At 39.5% G+C, this 19,661-nt stretch overlaps 3 protein-coding genes across 4 annotated transcripts; 2 read left to right on the top strand and 1 right to left on the bottom strand.

Annotated features, from left to right (window-relative positions):
- Window positions 1-3,554: 3,554 nt before the first annotated feature.
- rwdd2b (RWD domain containing 2B) lies at window positions 3,555-5,982 on the bottom strand. Its single transcript, XM_085379622.1, has 4 exons — window positions 5,516-5,982; window positions 5,370-5,437; window positions 4,548-4,916; window positions 3,555-4,439 (listed from the first exon to the last, which is right to left on the bottom strand). The coding sequence occupies exons 1-4, from the start codon at window positions 5,726-5,728 to the stop codon at window positions 4,187-4,189; spliced, it is 903 nt and encodes a 300-aa protein (XP_085235748.1). The 5' UTR covers window positions 5,729-5,982; the 3' UTR covers window positions 3,555-4,186.
- On the top strand, window positions 5,652-11,237 carry usp16 (ubiquitin specific peptidase 16). Of its 2 annotated transcripts, none has more exons than XM_085379620.1 (18): window positions 5,652-5,719; window positions 6,483-6,549; window positions 6,643-6,836; window positions 6,919-7,022; window positions 7,106-7,218; window positions 7,298-7,530; window positions 7,608-7,700; window positions 7,783-7,913; window positions 8,022-8,109; window positions 8,500-8,578; window positions 8,696-8,787; window positions 8,871-8,924; window positions 9,032-9,190; window positions 9,280-9,955; window positions 10,153-10,247; window positions 10,392-10,478; window positions 10,575-10,719; window positions 10,799-11,237. In XM_085379620.1, the coding sequence occupies exons 2-18, from the start codon at window positions 6,489-6,491 to the stop codon at window positions 10,918-10,920; spliced, it is 2,526 nt and encodes an 841-aa protein (XP_085235746.1). In that variant the 5' UTR covers window positions 5,652-5,719; window positions 6,483-6,488; the 3' UTR covers window positions 10,921-11,237. The 2 variants fall into 2 exon arrangements, with proteins under 2 accessions (XP_085235746.1, XP_085235745.1); XM_085379619.1 differs by lacking the exon at window positions 5,652-5,719 and adding an exon at window positions 6,068-6,290.
- A 62-nt stretch (window positions 11,238-11,299) lies between these two features.
- LOC146654482 (transcription regulator protein BACH1-like) lies at window positions 11,300-19,113 on the top strand. The gene is made up of 5 exons (XM_085379621.1): window positions 11,300-11,416; window positions 13,551-13,808; window positions 14,153-15,319; window positions 15,410-15,616; window positions 17,984-19,113. Exons 2-5 carry the CDS (start codon window positions 13,569-13,571, stop codon window positions 18,317-18,319), a joined length of 1,950 nt encoding a protein of 649 aa, XP_085235747.1. The 5' UTR covers window positions 11,300-11,416; window positions 13,551-13,568; the 3' UTR covers window positions 18,320-19,113.
- Window positions 19,114-19,661: the final 548 nt, after the last annotated feature.

The following is a 19,661-nucleotide window of genomic DNA, read 5'->3' as shown; positions in this document are numbered from 1 at the left end:
TCCCAGCTCTTAGAACAGCCTGATTAGAAGAAATTACATAAACCGAGTTGAGAAGTAACAAATTCAGCATCACTATGAGATGGGATGATTCTAATATCAGCGATACTGTGCAGATGAAATAATGCAGTCTTCCATATTTATTTAGTGCACACATTGCAGGACATATCCTTGTCAAAAATGCCTCCAAGGTTCCTCACAGCAGAACTGGAAGCCAAGGTAATCCCATCCAGAGTAAGGATCAGGTTAGATACCATGTTTCTAAGAATTTTAGGGACAAATGAAATAATCTCAGTCCTATCTGAATGTAGAAGTAGAAAATCGCAGGCCACCCAGGTGCATTCAGGTCCACTGGGGCAATTTTTGCTATTTTGCTTTTGTGCACTGCCAGAAGTAAAATGAAGCAATCAAGGTGCCACTTAGAAGACTTGCAGCTTTAATTCAAGGCACTTGAGAAAAATATTTCCTTTATTTTATAGGCTTTACAGCAATTTAAAATTTGTAATTAAATAAGTGGACATATATAATGCATCCCATTATATTAGACAAGGTCATTTTAAATGTTGAAATTGTTTTAACATATCAGCTGCATACTCTTTGTAGCCAATAAATGACTGAAGTTTAAAACCCACTGGAAACACAAAATGCATTTTCCTACCTTAAAATGCCTCATGCGGTATTTCTTGCAGTTTCTGCTGCTTGTTTATCAACTGAAAAGTTCCAATTTTGCATTGCCTTCAGTAATGTTTGTTTCAAATAGATTTTAAAGACTAATATTCAAAAGATCATTTTAATTTGTCCACATTCACTCAAATTTTTAAAATGTCTATTTATTTTTGAGTAAGCACTAAAAGTAAAATTAATGGTGAATGCAATAATATTGTAAATCCCCTTGACTGTAAATCACATCTTGATTGCTTCATTTAAAAATCCTTTGTGATAGTCACAGAGGCATAATTGCAAAAATTGTGTCCTTGTCCTAAAATTAATGGACTTCACTGTAGCTACACAGTGCAGTGTGACTGTTACTGTGACCGACAGTGATATTTCCCATAGCTTTGATTCTGTACTCCTGAGACAATCTGAAATAATGACTTAGCTGTGCTGACTTGCAGCTTCAACAGTGCATTGTGTACACAAACTAGATATCTTGGCCCTTAAAGTATTTCACACAGGAAATTGCATAGTGGAGATGGCAAGCCACTTAGATCTTGATGAATCTCATATCACATGACAAGCCTAAACAACAGTCACACTCCTATGGTAATTGCTGCATAAAAGTGATGTGTGCCTCTTTCCTTGATCGTTTATGTTTTTGGTTTCATTTTTTCATAAATGTTTATCGGTGTTTGTGTTACAATTGGCCTGCCAGAGATTTACTGTATACACACCTTTTTGAACAAGTCCCCACAAAATAAAATTCCTTTAAGCTCGTGCTGATCCACAGTTACATTCAGTTGCAAACGGGGTCCCACCAGATACTATAACCAAAGACTTAGATGATTCTGATTAATGGATCATTTTACTCAATAAAAAGACCATGCTTAATATTTTTTATGTAAAAAATATTATTTGTGCTTCTATTTATGCTTTCTTATTCTTTAGTAATCACTGGACTGCTCTCTCTATCTACCAGTAGGTAAAAAGGTAAGGAATCTACAGGTTACTTACAGCAAGAAGGAAGTTAGTATTGACTCTGTGAACATGTATTAATGATTTGCACTAGAGCTGCAGTACAGGTCAATAACAGTTTTCCACTCCCTAATATCTTAATTGTAACAATGAACTATTACAAATACATTTACTGAGGTTCAGCTTGCAGGTAGAAACCAATTAACCTCTGATGGAGCAGGCATAACTACGGTATGGAGCCATTTCACACTTTGGCATTCATATTTCAAGGCATAAATTTATCATGACTTTAGAACAGCAGTCATTGTCACATGTCGCGATCACGTGCTGGAACATCACAAGCACCATTCGTCAGCTCACCTATTCAAGGAATAAGTGGGAAAGGACACTTACAGTGTCTGACAGTAACCATACAAAGCTTTCTATTTAGCCATAAATCAAGCATTTATTGACTAATTTCCTTAGAATTAGCACATTTTCAGGTCAGTTTTTAGGATATGTCATCTGCTGTTCTATGAGTCTACTTTTAACATGAAAACCAAATTACTTTATTGAAACATGACTGCTTCTTACAGTAATTTGCAGTCCATACTCCATGATTCAGTCCTTTATCAAAGCTGCTGTGATGTGATTTACATCATTAGTCATAACTTTACAGAGTATAGTAATGATGCACATCCCCGCTGAATGATTCAGTGCAGAGACCTTCATATAGAGGCGCTAACTAATGAAGGATTATTAGACCCAGAGATGTATAATGTGGATCTGGATGGGGTCACTTCTTCTGATTTACAGTATTCTACTGAGGATCCTGAGGAATCAGATGATGTGAATGCACCTGGAAGTCAAGCTCTCTTCAACGAAGAAACAGAAGGGCTCTCTGATGAGACTTTGAAGATAAAAGTCAGAAGTCCTTGTTCCAATAGACCTCTGACAAGAGTGAATATACACTGTAAGAACAAAAGAACCCATAAAATCAGCAGGGGCAGAAAAGGGACTGTCAAAAGAAGCAGCACAAAGACTGTAAAATGAACCAGCATCTCACAGGACAATGGAGGCTTGGGACTAAAATCAAGGTGAGGAACTCCTGCTCGTGGCTGCCTCTAGATTTAGTATCTGTTCAACACATAATATTTCAAATGTTATTTGGAAAAAATCACAAATGGAGATTGTAAAGGACTTTGTGATGTTTTGGCTGCTTTAATTTGTGTTCAAATGCAGATACAACCCCTCCGTTTTTACAGCACTCCATACTGTCTGAGCTTGTAAATCACAGTAGTCAGTTTTCACATAAGTAACAAGTGAACACCAATTAATCCAAATTATTGCTTTACTATTCCAGCTTTTTTTCTCATGCTTTTAGACAGAAGTTAGGATTTTAAACATGTTTAGGAAGTTAAGATATTACTGTTTCCATGTTTCCCCAATTTAATTATGTTATGCTGCCATCTGCTGGACAGTGTAGACCAACAGAGTCTGCAAGTGCAATCTGCATGGATCTAAACATCAACTTTGTCTTCAATTTGTATTATTTCCTTTCAGCGTAGAACTGTGCACTGAACCAGACTTAATCATACCTTTTATTGTTAGTTTTAATACTAAATTAATCACAGGAATTACTAAAAGTACATGTCTCACTGGTAATATAACTTTGGCAATCTAACTTCCTAAATTAAATTACTCTGTGTTCAGACTCGTTTGAAGACTTTACATTCTTCTGTATTTCTTTATTATTATGTGATAAAAATGGTGAATTGATACCTTTTAAAGGCTGTATCTAAGGAGTGCACTTTGCATCAAAAAAAGAAAATCAAGAATATCCATTTATATCATAATATGTTAGACACAACTCCAGAGGGGAATCAACAAAGAGAACTTGTTTGTTTTTTTCATCCAAGGCTTGGTGGGGGAGAAATTAAGATTAATGATAAATAACCACACGTTTTAATTGCCAGTGTATAATCCACAGCAACGCATAATTTATCTAACAACTAATCATTCAAAGAAAATTGGAGAAAGAATTTCCATGCTTATGATATCTATAATTCATAAAAAGAAAATCAACAGATTTAAAAAAACAGATATCCAGCATTTTGTTGACAATGTTGTTCAATTATTAAAATGTTATCAAACCTGAAAATCCTATAATAGCCCCGTAGTAATAACACACTGGTGCCATTTCAGAAAAGAAACACCTGGGGCAATTCGTGATATGCAGGAGTATTAAAATTGCAAATATAACTAAAGTCCTTGAGGAAACTCTCAGATAAACATCTTTTTTCTTCCTTCTTTTGATAAAATGTGCCTATTAAAAAAAAGAAGAAGAAAGAAATGAAAACTGTTCCTCAAAATTGCAGAAATGTTCTTTCTGCTTTTTATTCCAGTGAATTTTGCAGGTATGACAACTTTGAAACTCAAAAAGTTAGTTAGTTAATTTGTTTCATTTTATCAGCTTATTCCATTCCCATTTCATTTAAAAGTTATTTTCAGAATAAGTAATTTCAGTGACAAGGCACCGGTACAAAAACTATGTACATCCATTATCTCGGTCTGACTACTACCTCCCTTCAATGCCAAAATACATCTGAAAGACTTCACAACAGCCTTTCTCATTCAAGAACTGGTAGAGCTGCCCAAGGTCCATGTGATTGCCTCTGTTTCCATGGGGGTCAAACATTGCTTCTTCAAAGCCTGTAAATTTGCGCAGGGAGTCTATATGTTCAACAAGCCTGCTGTCCTCACTCTGACAATCAAGGGAAATATCCTCTCTGTGTCGAATCATGATCTTCTTCCATGTCAAAACCTTCACTCTGTGAAATAGGGGAATAAGATTGGAAAAATATTAAACCTGACACCTCAGCAGGCTTCTGGCTGTGATTAAGTCATCCCCAAAAAACCCAAATCAACAGGCAAGGTACCTGGACCAGAAATCCTCGCAGGCAGATTGAGGACCTTCCACACACACAATACCAGGTTTCCCAGGCATGCTAAATCCTGACAGGCCCAGCTCCTTTGACCAATCCAAGATGTTCTTCCTTTTCGACTTGTTGTAAATGTGGTGACTGTAGATCCACAGCCGGCTGAACACTTCAGGCATCCGAGGTGAGGCAGACTCCTTCTTAGGACCTGGGGCTTCTAATAAGCTCTTATCAATAAAAAGCTGGAGGTTGTCTTTCACCCATTCAACAGCAGAGAGCACACATATTTCCCCCTGGCAGTTTCCCATGAGGTATGCATTAAGAAGTGCCTGGAGCTGTGTCTGCTGGGCCCTACTGAGACCAGAACACCTGAAGCAAGAATAACACATGTTCTAAGAAGGTTTCAAAGAACATTTAAGGTCACTTGGCACTGGGAATTTCCATATCTGGGAGCAATGACAGCACAGCTTCAGGAGGTTCAGCGCTATTAATTATAGTGACTAATGATACACTTTAAACAAATTAGAGGCACTGTTTCTTCCACTTACTGCTGTGGCTGTGTTATTGTTACACAAATTAAATTTTCTTTCATTCAAAACTATATTTAAAGGCAACACTGTGAATGCTATCTGTGCTCATCCAGGCTGCGCTTCCTATATGGTAGAAAAACCTGGGCCACTAGTATTCTATTCACTATACTATTGTTTTCGCTCTCTCTCGTTTTTTTCAACAAGTCTGTACACAGGCAGGTGAGACTCTCCTGAGTGAGCTCCCTAACTATTTTCCTTTATGTTAGGAGTTCAAATGAGGATAATCGCTTACCGGACTGTTATTTCTGGTAACACACTAGGATATTCAGATGGGTAAGCACAGGACAGAATGAACACCGTCTGTATGGGGAAAAAACATGAGAAATTAAACTAAATAATGATTTTTTTAAAAATTATATATAATGACAGATTAGTTACCCCCTCTGTGTTCGCAGAGTCCAGCTTTTGTTTGATGAGAAACTGGGGTCTGGACGGTGGAGGGCCGCCTGTTGAAGCTGAGCCCTCCACGTAGTCCCTGAGCTCGGCTAGTGCCAGCTGGTCAGTGAACTCCAGCTCCTCCACGGTGGGGAACATGCTGGTTAGCAGCTCTATCTCTGCAAGCTGAGACTCAGCCCACTCCAAGTAAGACATGCTGCTTTAGTCGAGAACTAAAATAGTCAATCTTTTCTAATGTTCATTTAAAAAGTTACCAGTTACACCGTTTTCTGGTACGTCCAAAAATATGACTCACTTATGCTAACACATACCATGTTTCCGGCCGTAAACCAGCCTCTAAAATTGATTTCGTTACAGAACAGTATGAAATCTGAAAACAAAATAGTATTTTTATGTATACAGTATAGACATACAGAGGCAGTTTACCACTGTCTAGTGTCCCGCAACGTCTAATAATGAAGTTTTGTTTGAACTCGGACTCTTTTGGCCGACGCACGCAGGAAACACACGGCAGCAGAAACAGCGGCCCCATCACATTTTGTTCCTTTGCATGTGTCAGCTGGGATTTTTTTTCCTGCCAAATCACTGGAGTTATTTTTGCGTGTTCTAAACTTTACGAATCAACGTATTTACACTAAAGCTCGCGATTTATTTCTCCAGTCAACAGTCTAACGTAATTATGTCCGAATTAGAGAAGTCAGGAATAGAAAGTAAACGAAACTGAAGACGATTAGGGTTTTAGGCTCGGTTTGTCACAGTAAGTTGAATGGCCCATGAGGGTGATGATTAAATTTAACGATATATTTCTTATTGTGTGTGTGTGTGTTTTTTTTTTAACAGAATTTGCCGTCACTGAACTCTATTAGCAGCATTATAATCTCATGTAGGTATTAGCCAAAGCTAGCCTTCTGTTTCACTTGAGTGCTGTGTTCGATTCCCATCTCTAAAGGTGAAAATGGGAAAGAAGAGGGGAAAGGACAAGACCTCCAAGGAGGATGATGAGCTTGACCTGACAGGTAAAGAATATTTCATCATCTTTCATGTCATGCAACAACCTGTGGAAAGCCTAGTGTGAGACTTCCTTTTCATTTAAATCTTTATTGTCCCAGTTCCATCCTGTAGGCATATTAAGAAGGGAACAGACCAAACTCTTCTCAAGAAACTTTCTGGTACCTCAGATTGGACGAGTTGTCAGGATTGTAAGCAGGAAGAAAATAAAGAAAATATCAACAACCATCTGCCACAGGAGGCTGAGGAAGAAGAAGAAACAGGATTGTGGATGTGCTTGAAATGCGGCCATAGAGTGAGGTTTTTTTTTTTTGTAACTATTTGTCATTGGGTTTAAAATGGCGTGCATTTTTTTCTAAATGCGTCTTTTCCACTAGGGATGTGGACGGAATTCTGAGAATCAGCATGCCATCAAACATTATGAAACTCCCCGGTCTGATCCACACTGCTTGGTGGTCAGCTTGGACAACTTTAGTGTGTGGTGAGCATTTTATGTTGTTTTGCTAATCATAGGCCTCTACATCAAGTTTGAAATAAGAATAATATGTTTTTGGTTTTTCGCAGGTGTTATATATGTGATGATGAAGTCCATTACTCCAGAACAGGGCATTTGGCTCAGCTAGTAACCAACCTGAAAAAGCAAACATCTTCAGATTCTATAAAACGACCACAGAAACGTAGGTACCACTGGGGAAGTCTAACACGCACATACATTAGACTGCTTCTAACCATGTCAACCCTGTTTGCTTTCTTTAGGGGTCAAGGAGGAAGATGCCTTGATGGAAGCTAAACAGAAGGTGGAGACTGTAAAAGAAGATGAAAATGAGGACAAGGAAAACAAAGAAAACGGGGATCACCAAAAGAAAAACACAAAGAAAGAGACTGTTGGGAAATCTCAGAAGAAGAGCACAACTGAAGAGCATTGTGGTGTTTCAGTAAAGGGTCTGAGCAATCTGGGAAACACCTGCTTTTTCAATGCAGTCATCCAGGTAAGACTGATCCTTACAGGATGCCGGTCTTGAGTTCAGTGAGAGTTATTACTGATTGCTATCGTTTTCTTTTCCAGAATCTGTCTCAAACACAACTCTTAAAACAGACTCTCAACAAAGTGACAGAAGAGAAAAGTCTCAACATTAAACCCGGTGCTTCCTTAGATCTGGTGTGTTTTCCCCACTTAATAGAGTAGTTATGTTCCTCTACTCATTACTATTTATAACTAACTTTCTTTATTATGATGACAGGAGCCTATAGAAGTGCAGTTAGACGGTCCCGGATCTCTAACTTTGGCTATGTATCACCTACTCTGTGAGATTCAGGAATCGAAGAAGAGTGTAGTAACACCACGGGAGCTGTTCACACAAGTTTGTAGAAAGTAAGAATGACTATAGTTTTATGTTAAAAGTCAACTTTAAAATGTGCTTAAAAGTATAGCTCCCAGCATTAGTGCAAGCGTGGCTCATCATTCATCTTATCTGTGCAGGGCTGCCAGGTTCAAAGGATTTCAGCAGCAAGATAGCCAGGAGTTGCTGCGCTACCTGTTGGATGGCATGAGAGCCGAGGAGCACAATGTGTGTACTGAGTTTGAAACTGATCTCCCCATATTTAAGTCTGATAGATTTCTACTAAAATGAGAACTGTGGCTCTTCAGAGGGCTATATGTTACATTGCAATAGATTGGTTTGACAGCAGAACACTGCTGTAGTGAGTTGTTTTATGTGGCGGCATTAAATGTAAGAAATTGTGTTTTAAAAACATTTTCTGTGTCCTATTTAATGACCTTATAATTCTTCTTCTCAGACAGTTGGTTAATTTTCTGTGTGCAGAGGTTTTAACAGGAGCAAATTTTAAGGGTAAAGGCCCTAAAATTAAGGTTTTGTGAAGAATGGATGTCTCCATCTTGTGGTTAATCAAAGGTATCTTTCATCTTTTGAATATTACGGTTGTATCTGTGTTAACAGAGAATAAGCTCAGGAATAATGGACACATTGAAACAATCTAGAGAAGGCACAGATGGAGAGCTGAAAACGCTACTAAAAGGCAAGTAATGCTGCTATGTATTATTAATCAGTGTTAAATAAAAGTACGTTGCTAAAGTTTTTGCACAGTAGCTTTTCTTTGAGAAATGTGGCTCTGACGTTTAATTTCTTCTTTCAGAGTATGAGAAAAATGGATTTCTAAAAAACTTTGTTGACCAAGTTTTTGGTGGTGAAATTACCAGCACTATTATGTGTCAGCAGTGTAGAACGGTATGTATGAAGACCAGAAAGTAAGTAAGAGAATATATCCTGATGATGTCACTCTAAAAATATCCACTTGTTCATCCTTACAGGTTTCTGTGGTCACAGAGATGTTTTTAGATCTTTCCCTTCCTGTTTCTGATGAGGTAAAGCAGGCATTTGGTTTTTTTTTTTGTTTTTTTTTTATAGTTACTTGAGTAGTTATTTGTTAATGTCTGTATCAGTTATTGTTCCCTATTGTGGCATCCTATAGGCATATAGAAAGAAGAACCAAAAAAAGAAGACCAGTGCTTCAAGCCAGGATGACAGCAGCAGCCCTGTTCGGACTAGTGGGAATGATGACATTCCCACTGGGGCTGGCAGCAAGTACCAGCAGAAGAAAGCCAAGAAGCAAGCAAAGAAGCAGGCAAAGGTGTGTCAGTGAATGCATACTGAAGGAAGTTTCTTTTTTCTTAAACTTAATTCATTAATTAATCCAAATTAATCCATCTCGACTTTCAGCATCAAAAAAGACAGCAGAAGCTTGAGGGTAGAGCCACTTTGGACAGTCTCACCTCTCCCAGCCAGGCTGAGAGCGAACACACAGATGCTACAGCAGAGTCAAAGGACAGGGAAAACACTGATAATGAAACACTTGAAGAAGATTCACAACATCCTGCTCCAGTCAGTGTGTCTGAAGAGGACCAAAAGCCCTGCAACGCAGTGCAGGTGGAGCAGGAAAAAGAAGAGGATGAGGATTCAGCGAGTGACCCTGACTCATCAGTCAGCAACCGGTTTACTGCCTTATCAGTGGAACAGCACTCAAAGGACAGCACCGTATGCAATGAAATGGCTAACATGGGTCATGAAGAAGACAAGACAGAAGAGGAAGACACACAGCTGGTGAGGAAAATGAGTAAAGTAACCTTGGATGATGCCTTTATAGAAGACACTGACGCAATGGAACAAAGCATGGAGAGTGAAGATGGAGTGATGGAGACTAAGGAATATACAGTAATAAACCAAGATCCAGAGCTGGCCTTCCACACGATGGCTGTCAGGACAATCCCAGAGAAACAGGAGTGTTCAGTGCAGTCGTGCCTTTTTCAATTCACAGAAGTAGAAACCCTCACGCAAAACAACAGTTTACTTTGTGTCACCTGCACCAAACGGCAGCTGGGGAACAACAAGTCTGGAGGTATTTAAAATGCTTCCACATCAGTACTTAGTACTTAGTCTGCTATTTAATGTCCTTTGCATGTCTATGCACATGCAATTTTACATAGTGAAGTATCACAAATGTGTAATTTTCTTTTCTAATACCATTATTAAACTTTCTTTATACATAGTTTAGGGATCGACTAAAACCCACTGTCTTTTTTGTGCTGTGTTTAGGATCCAAGAAGAATATCTACACTGATGCCTTGAAGCAAATCCTTATCTCCTCTCCACCTTCAGTCCTTACTCTTCATTTAAAGAGATTTCAACAGGTATGCTCTGCACTGATCCAGTTCGCTGTCAGCTAAGGTTTTTATCACAGAGTTATGAGCCAAGCTTTAAAGAACATTGAACCCTTTATGGTAAGGCAATCAAGAAATCACTATTTGGATTTTAATGATGTTTTTTACCTGTAGAATGGCTACAGTATTTGTAAGGTGAATAGACATGTCACCTTTCCTATGATACTGGATCTAGCTCCCTTCTGTGCAGTCAAATGCAAGGTAAGTATGGGAAGTAACATGTTTTATTATACTGTACAAAGACGGCTATAAGTGAATTAAATGTAGAAGCACTAACCACTAGTTGTTTTGAAACAGAATATACCAGAGGGACATAGTCAGATCTTATACGGTTTGTATGGCATCGTAGAGCACAGTGGAACAATGAGGTCAGGTCATTACACGGCCTATGTGAAAGTGCGGCCCGAGTGCCCTCAGCCCTCATCCAATGGACTTACAGACGGTGGGTGTACTCTGGCTTGACCGTTAATAGGATAAACACTTCTAAAAATGAAATGTATAAACTCATCGTTTCCCTTCAGGAGATGCAGAGCCATCCAGAGGATCCTGGTTCCACATCAGCGACACAAGCGTTCAACCTGTGAGTGAGAGTAAAGTCCAGAGCTGCCAAGCCTACCTCCTCTTCTATGAAAGGCTCCTCTAATTGTGCATCACCACTCAGGAAATCCAAATAAACCAATGCTGCTTCAGTTTCACCTTCTAAGGGATCTCAAAGAATATTTCCGCCTCTACCTGTTCTGTCAGTGTCTGAAATTGTATGACAGTGTCTGAAATATTAAACAGGTCATTTTTATCAGTCTCATACCAGTACAGAAAACCTAGTTGGACAATGAATTGACAATATGGAACTGGAAGTCACAGTTTCAGTATATTAATGAAAGCTTGGGATAGATGATATGTAGATATATATTTTTTTCTTTTTTAAATCAATGTCATGTAATTAAATGTTGCAAAAACAAACTCCTCTCCTGTGTGCTGGTTTGTCGATACTTGCTATGAGTCTGCGCAGTAAGTGCTGCTAGCGCTTCCTTGTCCAAGCTGTCACATGACTACAGTGAAGTCAGGCTCGGAATGGCCAGAAGCATCTGTACCCTATCCCTAAATTTACTAATGGCAGTGTTATCCAGGTAGCATGGCAGGTCAGTAAACGTTTGGCTTTTTAAAGAGCATCGAGTAAAGTCACAATAGCGGAATGTTTCAGTTTCTGTTTTTTTGCTAGCAAAGGATAAATACGAACTGAGCGCAGTTAAAGCTAACGGTCTGGCCTAGCCTCAAGCTTTTCCGTTTGCAGACAATTACCACTGTTATTTGTTTAGCTAAACGAATCTAATATAAGTCGTCAGTAACATAACGAACTGATCATAATTTTGGACATGCTTTTATTGCCTTTATCCACCAGGCCCAGTTGATTAACTTGGCTAAACGTGAGTCAGCATTTTAGCGTTGAACTTGGCGTACAAGTTAAAGAGTCACCGTTTAACCCACATTTCCTTGCTGTGGGGAACTATTAGTTATCGGCAAGATTAAATATTTGCGAAGTTAGATAGTTAAATATTGAGAGGCAGTCGCCTAACTTAAGGACTATGTTAGAAGTAATTTTAGCGAACGTTATAGTTATTTTTCTCTTCGTTACTTTAGTCAGATTAAAAGAAAAACGCACTGGAGCATGTTTTTACATGTCGTTATACTTATATAGGTATTAAATTCTATTTGACTAACTATTCATCAGTAATTTCCTTGAGGGAGAATTTTATTCATAATCAAGTGTTTCGCCAAGTAGCTGGTTGGATGTCTTGTACCACTTCTGCTGCCCATAACAGCAGTTTAAGTTCCTGAACCTTTACATAACTTTACATAATACTAAAGCTCCCCTTGCAATACTCAACATTGGGATTTCTCACTTTTTTTCCAACTGCATATTACGTTTAACATTGTCAGTCTGTTTTATCCAGTAAAATAAAGTTATTTCACTTCGCTTATTTTTTTCCCCACAAAATGAGATTGTTACTCATATAAACACTGTCACTAAAATGTGCAATAAATGTTACCATAAGAGGGTCTGCCGTCAGTTTTTGATTGAATTGGGTCAAGTTGGTAATTACATGCAGTCTGTTTCTGTTAATATAACACTTAACTGTGATAAATCATTGAAAGCTACTTTTTTTGCTGTCTATATAGACAGAAGCTGGCACTTAGTTATTAGATTTGTATTCCGGAATCTCCCTGTTTTATAAGAAAACTGATAAAGACTCATTTGGACTGAATGATCAGTGCAGTCCCAAATGGTCATTTTTGTGCAACACCCTCAAGCTGTGAGCAACCATTTAGACATTTAGAAAAAAATTAAATACAGTCACAAGGCAGCCACTGATTTATTTTTTTTTTTTTAATGTATTAGTTTATTTTTGATTGCAAGGGATTTGCTGTCCTGTTTTACTTGAGTGACTGGGCCGTTAGTTTGCTCTGAATCAGGATTTAGCTTTGCTGAGCTAAGTGTGTCCATTGTTTTTTCAGTCTTGCTGATTTATACATTCATGATTTATAAATTTGCTCGGCTAACATTATCTCGGTCATACATGAGATGAACCCTCTTGTTCGTAATATTCCCAGTATTTTAATTAATTAAATAAAATATAAATATTTGGTGTCCCTGTATTGATATGCTATTGCCACACAAAATATTGTGATACATTATTCTTTTTCTTTTTTTTTCACCAAAAAAATGTGCCTTGCAGCTGTCTGTGGTTGCCTCATGATACACGGAAGGCTTTGCTAAAGACACCTTTAGTGCAAGCAATGATTAGTTGTATTGTATTCTGCTCATTTTTTAGTTATTTAATCCATAGAATGTCTGCAAACTCTTAAGAAAACATACATTCAAAGTCACGTTGACAACTTACAATTGGTCTAAAATCTGGAACGGTTTATGTCGTCATAGATGAGTTACAGTACCAACATCGGAGAACCAGAAACCCATGAATTTCTGTACTGTGTCTTTTATTTATTTATTTTTACAAATTAATTAAAATGGATGCAAAATCTAGACGAAATAAGAAAATAATTATAGTTACTTCTGCATGATTTGGCAGATTTTTTTTCCAACTCAAAGAGATTTGTGTCTTGAGCTGGGAATCTTTCACTTGTTAGGCAAATGTGTAAACTGCTCCACTCTGTAGCCACTATAATATAATACACATTGATAAACCTAGAGAAATGTTTCTTGTGTAATCATGACATTTTTGTTAACTCCATATGGCTCTCTTTTTTGCACAGGCTGAGCTTGTAAGAACTATGGCGCTCCAAGCTCCTCGCACATCGGTGTTCACCTTCCAGTCTGCAGTGCACAGCGCCCACGTTCTGCAGTGTCTGAATGAGCAGAGACAGCAGGACGTCCTGTGTGATGTGACGGTGGTGGTGGAAGACAGGAGTTTCCGTGCTCATTGCTCTGTCTTGGCTTCTTGCAGTGAATACTTTCACAGCAGGGTCACCAGTGTCACCAGCCAGAATCCCATCATCACCTTGCCACATGAGGTTGGTGCCTTGGGGTTCAGCCAATTTATATAGGGAAAAAACTAATATGGGTGATACTGTTGAAAGTAAATGGTGGTAATGTTATACAGGCACCATTATTTTATCCCTATTATCCATGAAAAGTGTATGCATAGTTAGATTTGTTGTCTGTCCACTAGCTTCTATTACTTGGTCCATTTTGTGTCATAATGTGAGTGAAAAACAGTTTATATGCAGTGTTTGGAAAATTCAACTTAAAAAGGTCAATACAGGTACATAAGAGACCTGTTGAAACTGAATTTTTGAGCTGCCTGAGTTTCATTGTGTTTTATTATGTTTCAACAATTTATGTCTTTCCCCTGCAGGTGACCGTAGAGGGGTTTGAACCTTTGCTTCAATTTGCCTATACATCAAAGCTCCTTTTTACCAAAGAAAACATTGATGCTATTCACAGCAGTGCTGAGGTTTTAGGATTTCACAACTTGGAGTCGACATGCTTTGATTTTCTCATCCCAAAGTTTTGTGAAAGCAAAAAATCCTCACAGGAGGTCAAGCAAAAAGTCTGTTGCCAGAGCCGGGATCCTAGTGCAAGTTTTGGCTCTCGTGCAGAGAGTAGCCAACCAGAATCATGTGAGTCACACAGCTCAGTGCCTTCAGGAGGTGATGAACAAATAGACTTCCCGTCGCAGTGTCCACAGAGTACACAAGGTCAGACAAACAGCAGGGAGGAACACTTCTGTTTGGAGAACTGTGGACCACAAATGGCCCCCTTATCTCTGGAGTTAACAGGAAATGGCATGTGCCCCATGTTGTCTCTGCCTTGCCCAAACTCTGACAAAGCAGATCATCCGTCTCAGTTTTGTGAAAAAGACATTTTAGAGATGGGAGACGTGTGCAGTCAAAGTGAGATGCGTTTGGCAGACTGCGGCTTATCTTGTGAGCTGTCAGCCTCGGGGGATGTGAATCCACCAGAACTCATTGATCCACCAGGCAGAGAAATTAAACAAACTGTTGAGACACTTGGTGCAGAAACCAATTGCATCCCTAGCTCATGTCCACTCGAGACTTCAGGGGCAGAAGATTGCAGTACTTTAATAAAACAGAGTGAGGCTCACTTTGAACAGGGAATGACAGGTGATCTTTCAAACTCTGCACTGACTACTCTAAGCCATGAAGAAGGATGTGGCGAGAGAAGTCGCGTGGAGAGGGAGGTGGCTGAACATCTGGCAAAAGGATTCTGGTCCGACCTCTGCCCGTCTCAGGCTCAGCCACTTCCTGTGGATCCAGTGGAACAAAATAATCTAGCAAAAGCATCTGACTTTCACTGGCTTAAGCAGCTGGACCTGAGTGCCAGTGTAGGAGACTGTCCCTTTCTCAGGGACCTTGGAACAGGTGATGATGCAGCTACACACACCGACAGCTTGTCTCAGGCAGAGAAGAGCCCTTGTATGTCCTCCTCAATAAACTCTGCTGATGACTCTGACCTGGACACAGATGGCGATACTGAGGCCAACAACAAAAGAGCGGAAGAGGTTGTTATTATATATGCGTCTGATGTTTGGTTATTGGTAATGGAAGATAGAAAATCAAATTAATCTAAATTGTTTAACTCTAATCTTCAGGTTCAGCTTCCATTCCCAGTGCAGCAAATCTCAGTGCTGAGCCGGAGTGAATTTCAGCAGCTTCTGAAAAAACATTCATTGACCCAGGAGCAGCTGGACTTCGTCCATGACGTCCGTAGACGAAGTAAAAACCGTGTGGCTGCACAGCGGTGCCGGAAGAGAAAACTGGACAGCATATACCAGCTAGAATGTGAAATCAAAGGATTAGTAAGTTGACTCTAACATGCCTGATTTTCCAAACATACTCTTAAACATGCTATAATGTAATTTCATAAACTAGTAATATTTTTTTTTAACTTTGACATGATGACCACTGTGAACTGCAGCTTTGTGGATAACACTTCTTTCTGACGCATCCTTACCACCTTTTTCTATCCCTTATTCACACTCGGGTCACAGGGGCAGTAGTCTAAGCAGAGCAGTCTAGTCTTCCCTCTCCCTACCATTGCTTTCCTGCTTGTCCAGGGAAACACTGAGTTGTTCCCAGGCCAGATGAGAGAAATAATCTCACCATTGGGCACTGGGGGTGCCTCCTCCTGGTATCACATGTCCAAATCACCTCACCTAGGAGGCATCCTAGTCAGGTGCCACCTCAACTGTTCCTTTCAATGTGGAGAAGCAACAGCTCTACAAGTCACTCTTTAATATCCAAACTCCTCATCCTGTCTATATGGGACAGCGCAGTCAGCTTCTCAAGAAAACTCATTTCACAGAGTGTATCCATTATCTTCATTCTTTCAGCCACTAACCGGAGCTCGTAACCATAGTTTAGGGTAAGAATGTAATTTGTCAGACAAATTGACAGCTTGGGTTTTCTGCTCAACTTTCTCTTCACCACAACATATCAGTAAAGTGTCTGCATCACTGTGGACGCAACCCCTATCTGGTTACCCAGTCTCAGTCTCCAGTATTCTCTGAGCTGTGAACAAAACCCAAGATACTCCTCCAATTGGGGCAGCGGTTCCTCCCAGACTCGGAGTGGGGACTCCACCCTTTTCTGGTTGAGAATCATGATCTTGGATTTGGAGGTGTTGATTCTCATTTCTGCCGCTTCACACTTGGTCACAAATCGCTGCAGTGCAAGCTGGAGGTCACTACTTGATGAAGGCAACACAACCACATCATTCGCAAAATGCTACCCTGAAATACTAAGACCTACTTGGCTACGTCCAAATGATGTGTCCAAAAAACTGAACAGAATCTGTGACAAATCTGTGTCCAGCGGAGATCATCAGCCATCTGAATGAATCCGATTTTCTGCCAGCAATGCAAACCAAGCTCTCGCTGTGGTTGCACAGGGTCCGAATGGCTCATAACAACACACCAGATACCCCATACTTCCCACCTTCCCACCACCTCAGTCCTCAGTGGAGGTCAGCAGTATCCCACACCTATTGTATCTAATGTGAGTAGAGCCCCATTAACCCCTCCTGAGTCGTCAGACCAAAAGTCTCATTTCATGGTCACATCAAACCCCTCCCACACATTTTTTGCTTCAGCTACTGCAAGAGCTGCAGTCCACTGCTGTTACCTGTCAGCTGCATCTAGAGTTCCATAGGTCACTATCTGGTTCTTGGTTTAACACCACAACAGCAGTGCCACCTCTAGAATTTTGCTCAGGAAAGCAACCTTCTTATCCAATGAAGAAAGCCCTCAACTTTTTGGTAGTAAACCAGGGGGATACAAGCATATCTACCCCTGGCTGCCACCTCTTAGGACAGCTCCAGAGTCAAGCCCTCCTCCAGGAAACTAGTTCCAGAGCCTGAGCTATGTGTTGAGCCAAGCCGGCTATATTTAGACTGTATCTCAACACCTTGTGCACCAGCTTAGGCCCCTTCCCCACCAGAGAAGCAACATTCTGTGTACCAAAAGCTAGCTTTGGAAGTTGGGGATAGGACTGCCAGAACCTTCGCCCCAATCTGAATGGCACTGAACCCTGTCCTCAAGTGCAGCAACCAGGCACTCACCCTCTAGCTTCAAGGTTGTACCCAGGTAATCCTGTCCCGGGCAGGATAACTGGAACCTTGATTTCTTCATCATCATAGGAGTTCTTGTCCACTTTATATAACATAAATGGCTGTAAGTAGGGTGGTAAAAGTAACTGAATGTATCCTGTTTTATTGAAATAACTTTAATAATGAGTGGTAGAGATAGGTTTATAAATTGAACTGACTGGACTAGTATATTAAATACTATAGAGAGAATATGAGAAATTTTGGTTAAATGTTTGCTACCAGCTCCACTGATTGATGTCTTTTTATGTATGTTATTAAGTGCTAATTAGCTAGCCTCAGCTCATGTTGATTACGTCATTCCTTGGAACTCCAGCTGCAGCTAGCAGTGGTACACCTTGCTCTCTTCATAAGAACTTGCTGCAGGTTTCTCAGCTTTGCAGTATGTATCCCAGAGAGCAGAAAATGCTAGCTAGCCTGCAGGTAGGGAAACAAGAGGTGGTACTCGTTAGTAGTAACTGGGCTTTCAAAAAAATTGTACAGTTAAATTGTAGATGAAATGAACCAAATGCATTATTAAAAGGTCAAAAATGAGTGAGCTTTACTGTTATCCTCCCCACAGAAAAGTGAGAAAGAGCGGCTGCTCCAGGAGCAAACAGAACTGAAGCAAAACCTTGAGGACATGCAGCAGAGCCTTTGTGGCCTGTGTAAAAGTGTTGAATCTTGCTCTGATCAGGACCAGTTACAGATTCTTTCCAGATTCTCCTCGCAAGATATTCCCATCCCTTCTCCCAACATTGTTCCAGCAATTGAATTGGTAAGTTCAGAGTGTGAGCAGAGCGGGCAAACTGTACAAACAGTTCAAGTCGCTGAGCCGCAGGCCGGCACAGAGGACACGGGCTGCCCTGTTCCTACATCTCTGCTCAGTGCCTGTCTGGATATGAACAGCAGCTTATAGTAACTGGACTTAAACTACATGGTCACTTGTAATCATGCAGGCCCACAGGTCAAAGGGTGAAACTTGGTTCTATATTGTAATCCTCTTTTGGGATAGACATGCTTTCCTGTGTGTTTCACTAAATAATTGTCTGCCTGGTAGAGGCAACTATCATGTCAGGCGTTTTCTTTGCTGTACTTCTAGTCTTCATTTTACTGTAGCAAAAAAAATTAACCAGTATTCATTGTTTTAAAGGTGCAGGCAATTTTCAGGTAGTTCCTAAAAGTTTCCATTTGAAAATTAGGAGGATAAAAGTAGGTTTGCTTTTCTCAGGGAAGCTCATAACCTGACTGTATTTTGAATCATGCTGCGCACCCAAACAGGTATGAAAAAGATGTTTTATTTTACGCTAATTAGTCTGTTGTTTTAATCTTAACACATACTGTATTAATATTTACAACTATGCTATTTCTTTGATTAAATAGGCATAGAACTAATTGAATCTTTTCCAGTAGACTAACAAATTTACACAGCTAACCTAACTTTTCAACCGCATTATTTGAATACTAATGTATTTTAAACTCTAGTAGGTCTAAAAGTGTTACAAGGGAACATAAGAAGTTATTTCATTTTATGCAAAATGTGCCTTATGCAATTGTGTAATATGGATTCAAAAAGATGAGGGCATCTTTGTATATGCTTGTTTCAAGCACTATTGCACATTAACCCAGAGCTAATATTGATGGCATTGTGTTACATGTTTTGTCTGCATGTTCAGTATTTTTATTAAATGCTTTTATGGATTACAAATTTAAATAAACAACACTTTGTTATCATTCATTGTTTTATTTCAACTTCCAATCTTTGGTTGTGTGCGCTACCAGAGTTTGGCCAGTAGATGGAAGTATAACTCTACCTCACCAGATGAGACAGACGTGACTAGAGTAACATAAGAGGCTCAGACTAGACCTTCAGGGAGGGTAACTGCACACTGAACTCTAAATAAGGGAAGGCAAGGAGTTTGTGCTAATCCACCTGACAGAAAAATGTGCAATTTCCTGTTATCTGTCATCCGATTAAACAAAACTTATTTAATTGAGTAAATGAAAACCCAGTAACAAACCCAGGTTTAAAAAACAAACAAACAATTTTGTGATTTATCTCTGGCTCTTACTAAAATCTTTTGGCCATGCCAACAAATTAACTTTAACCTTCAAAGTTAAAAAAACTTTAACCAACAAAATCAACAATACAAGTTCATGTCTTCATAAGTTCATATCTATAAACACAATATGTAACATAGTTGTCTAGAGACTTAGTACTTCTGCAGTGGCTTTGCAAAGAATAATTCAGCAGGCTCTAA

Source organism: Rhamphochromis longiceps, linkage group LG14 (assembly GCF_057381845.1).
Source record: "Rhamphochromis longiceps isolate RC_006_pf linkage group LG14, R_longiceps_female_GT1.1, whole genome shotgun sequence".
Classification (NCBI taxonomy): domain Eukaryota; kingdom Metazoa; phylum Chordata; class Actinopteri; order Cichliformes; family Cichlidae; genus Rhamphochromis; species Rhamphochromis longiceps.
Note: the sequence above shows the minus strand (reverse complement) of the source record. Positions and strands in the feature narration are given on the sequence as shown.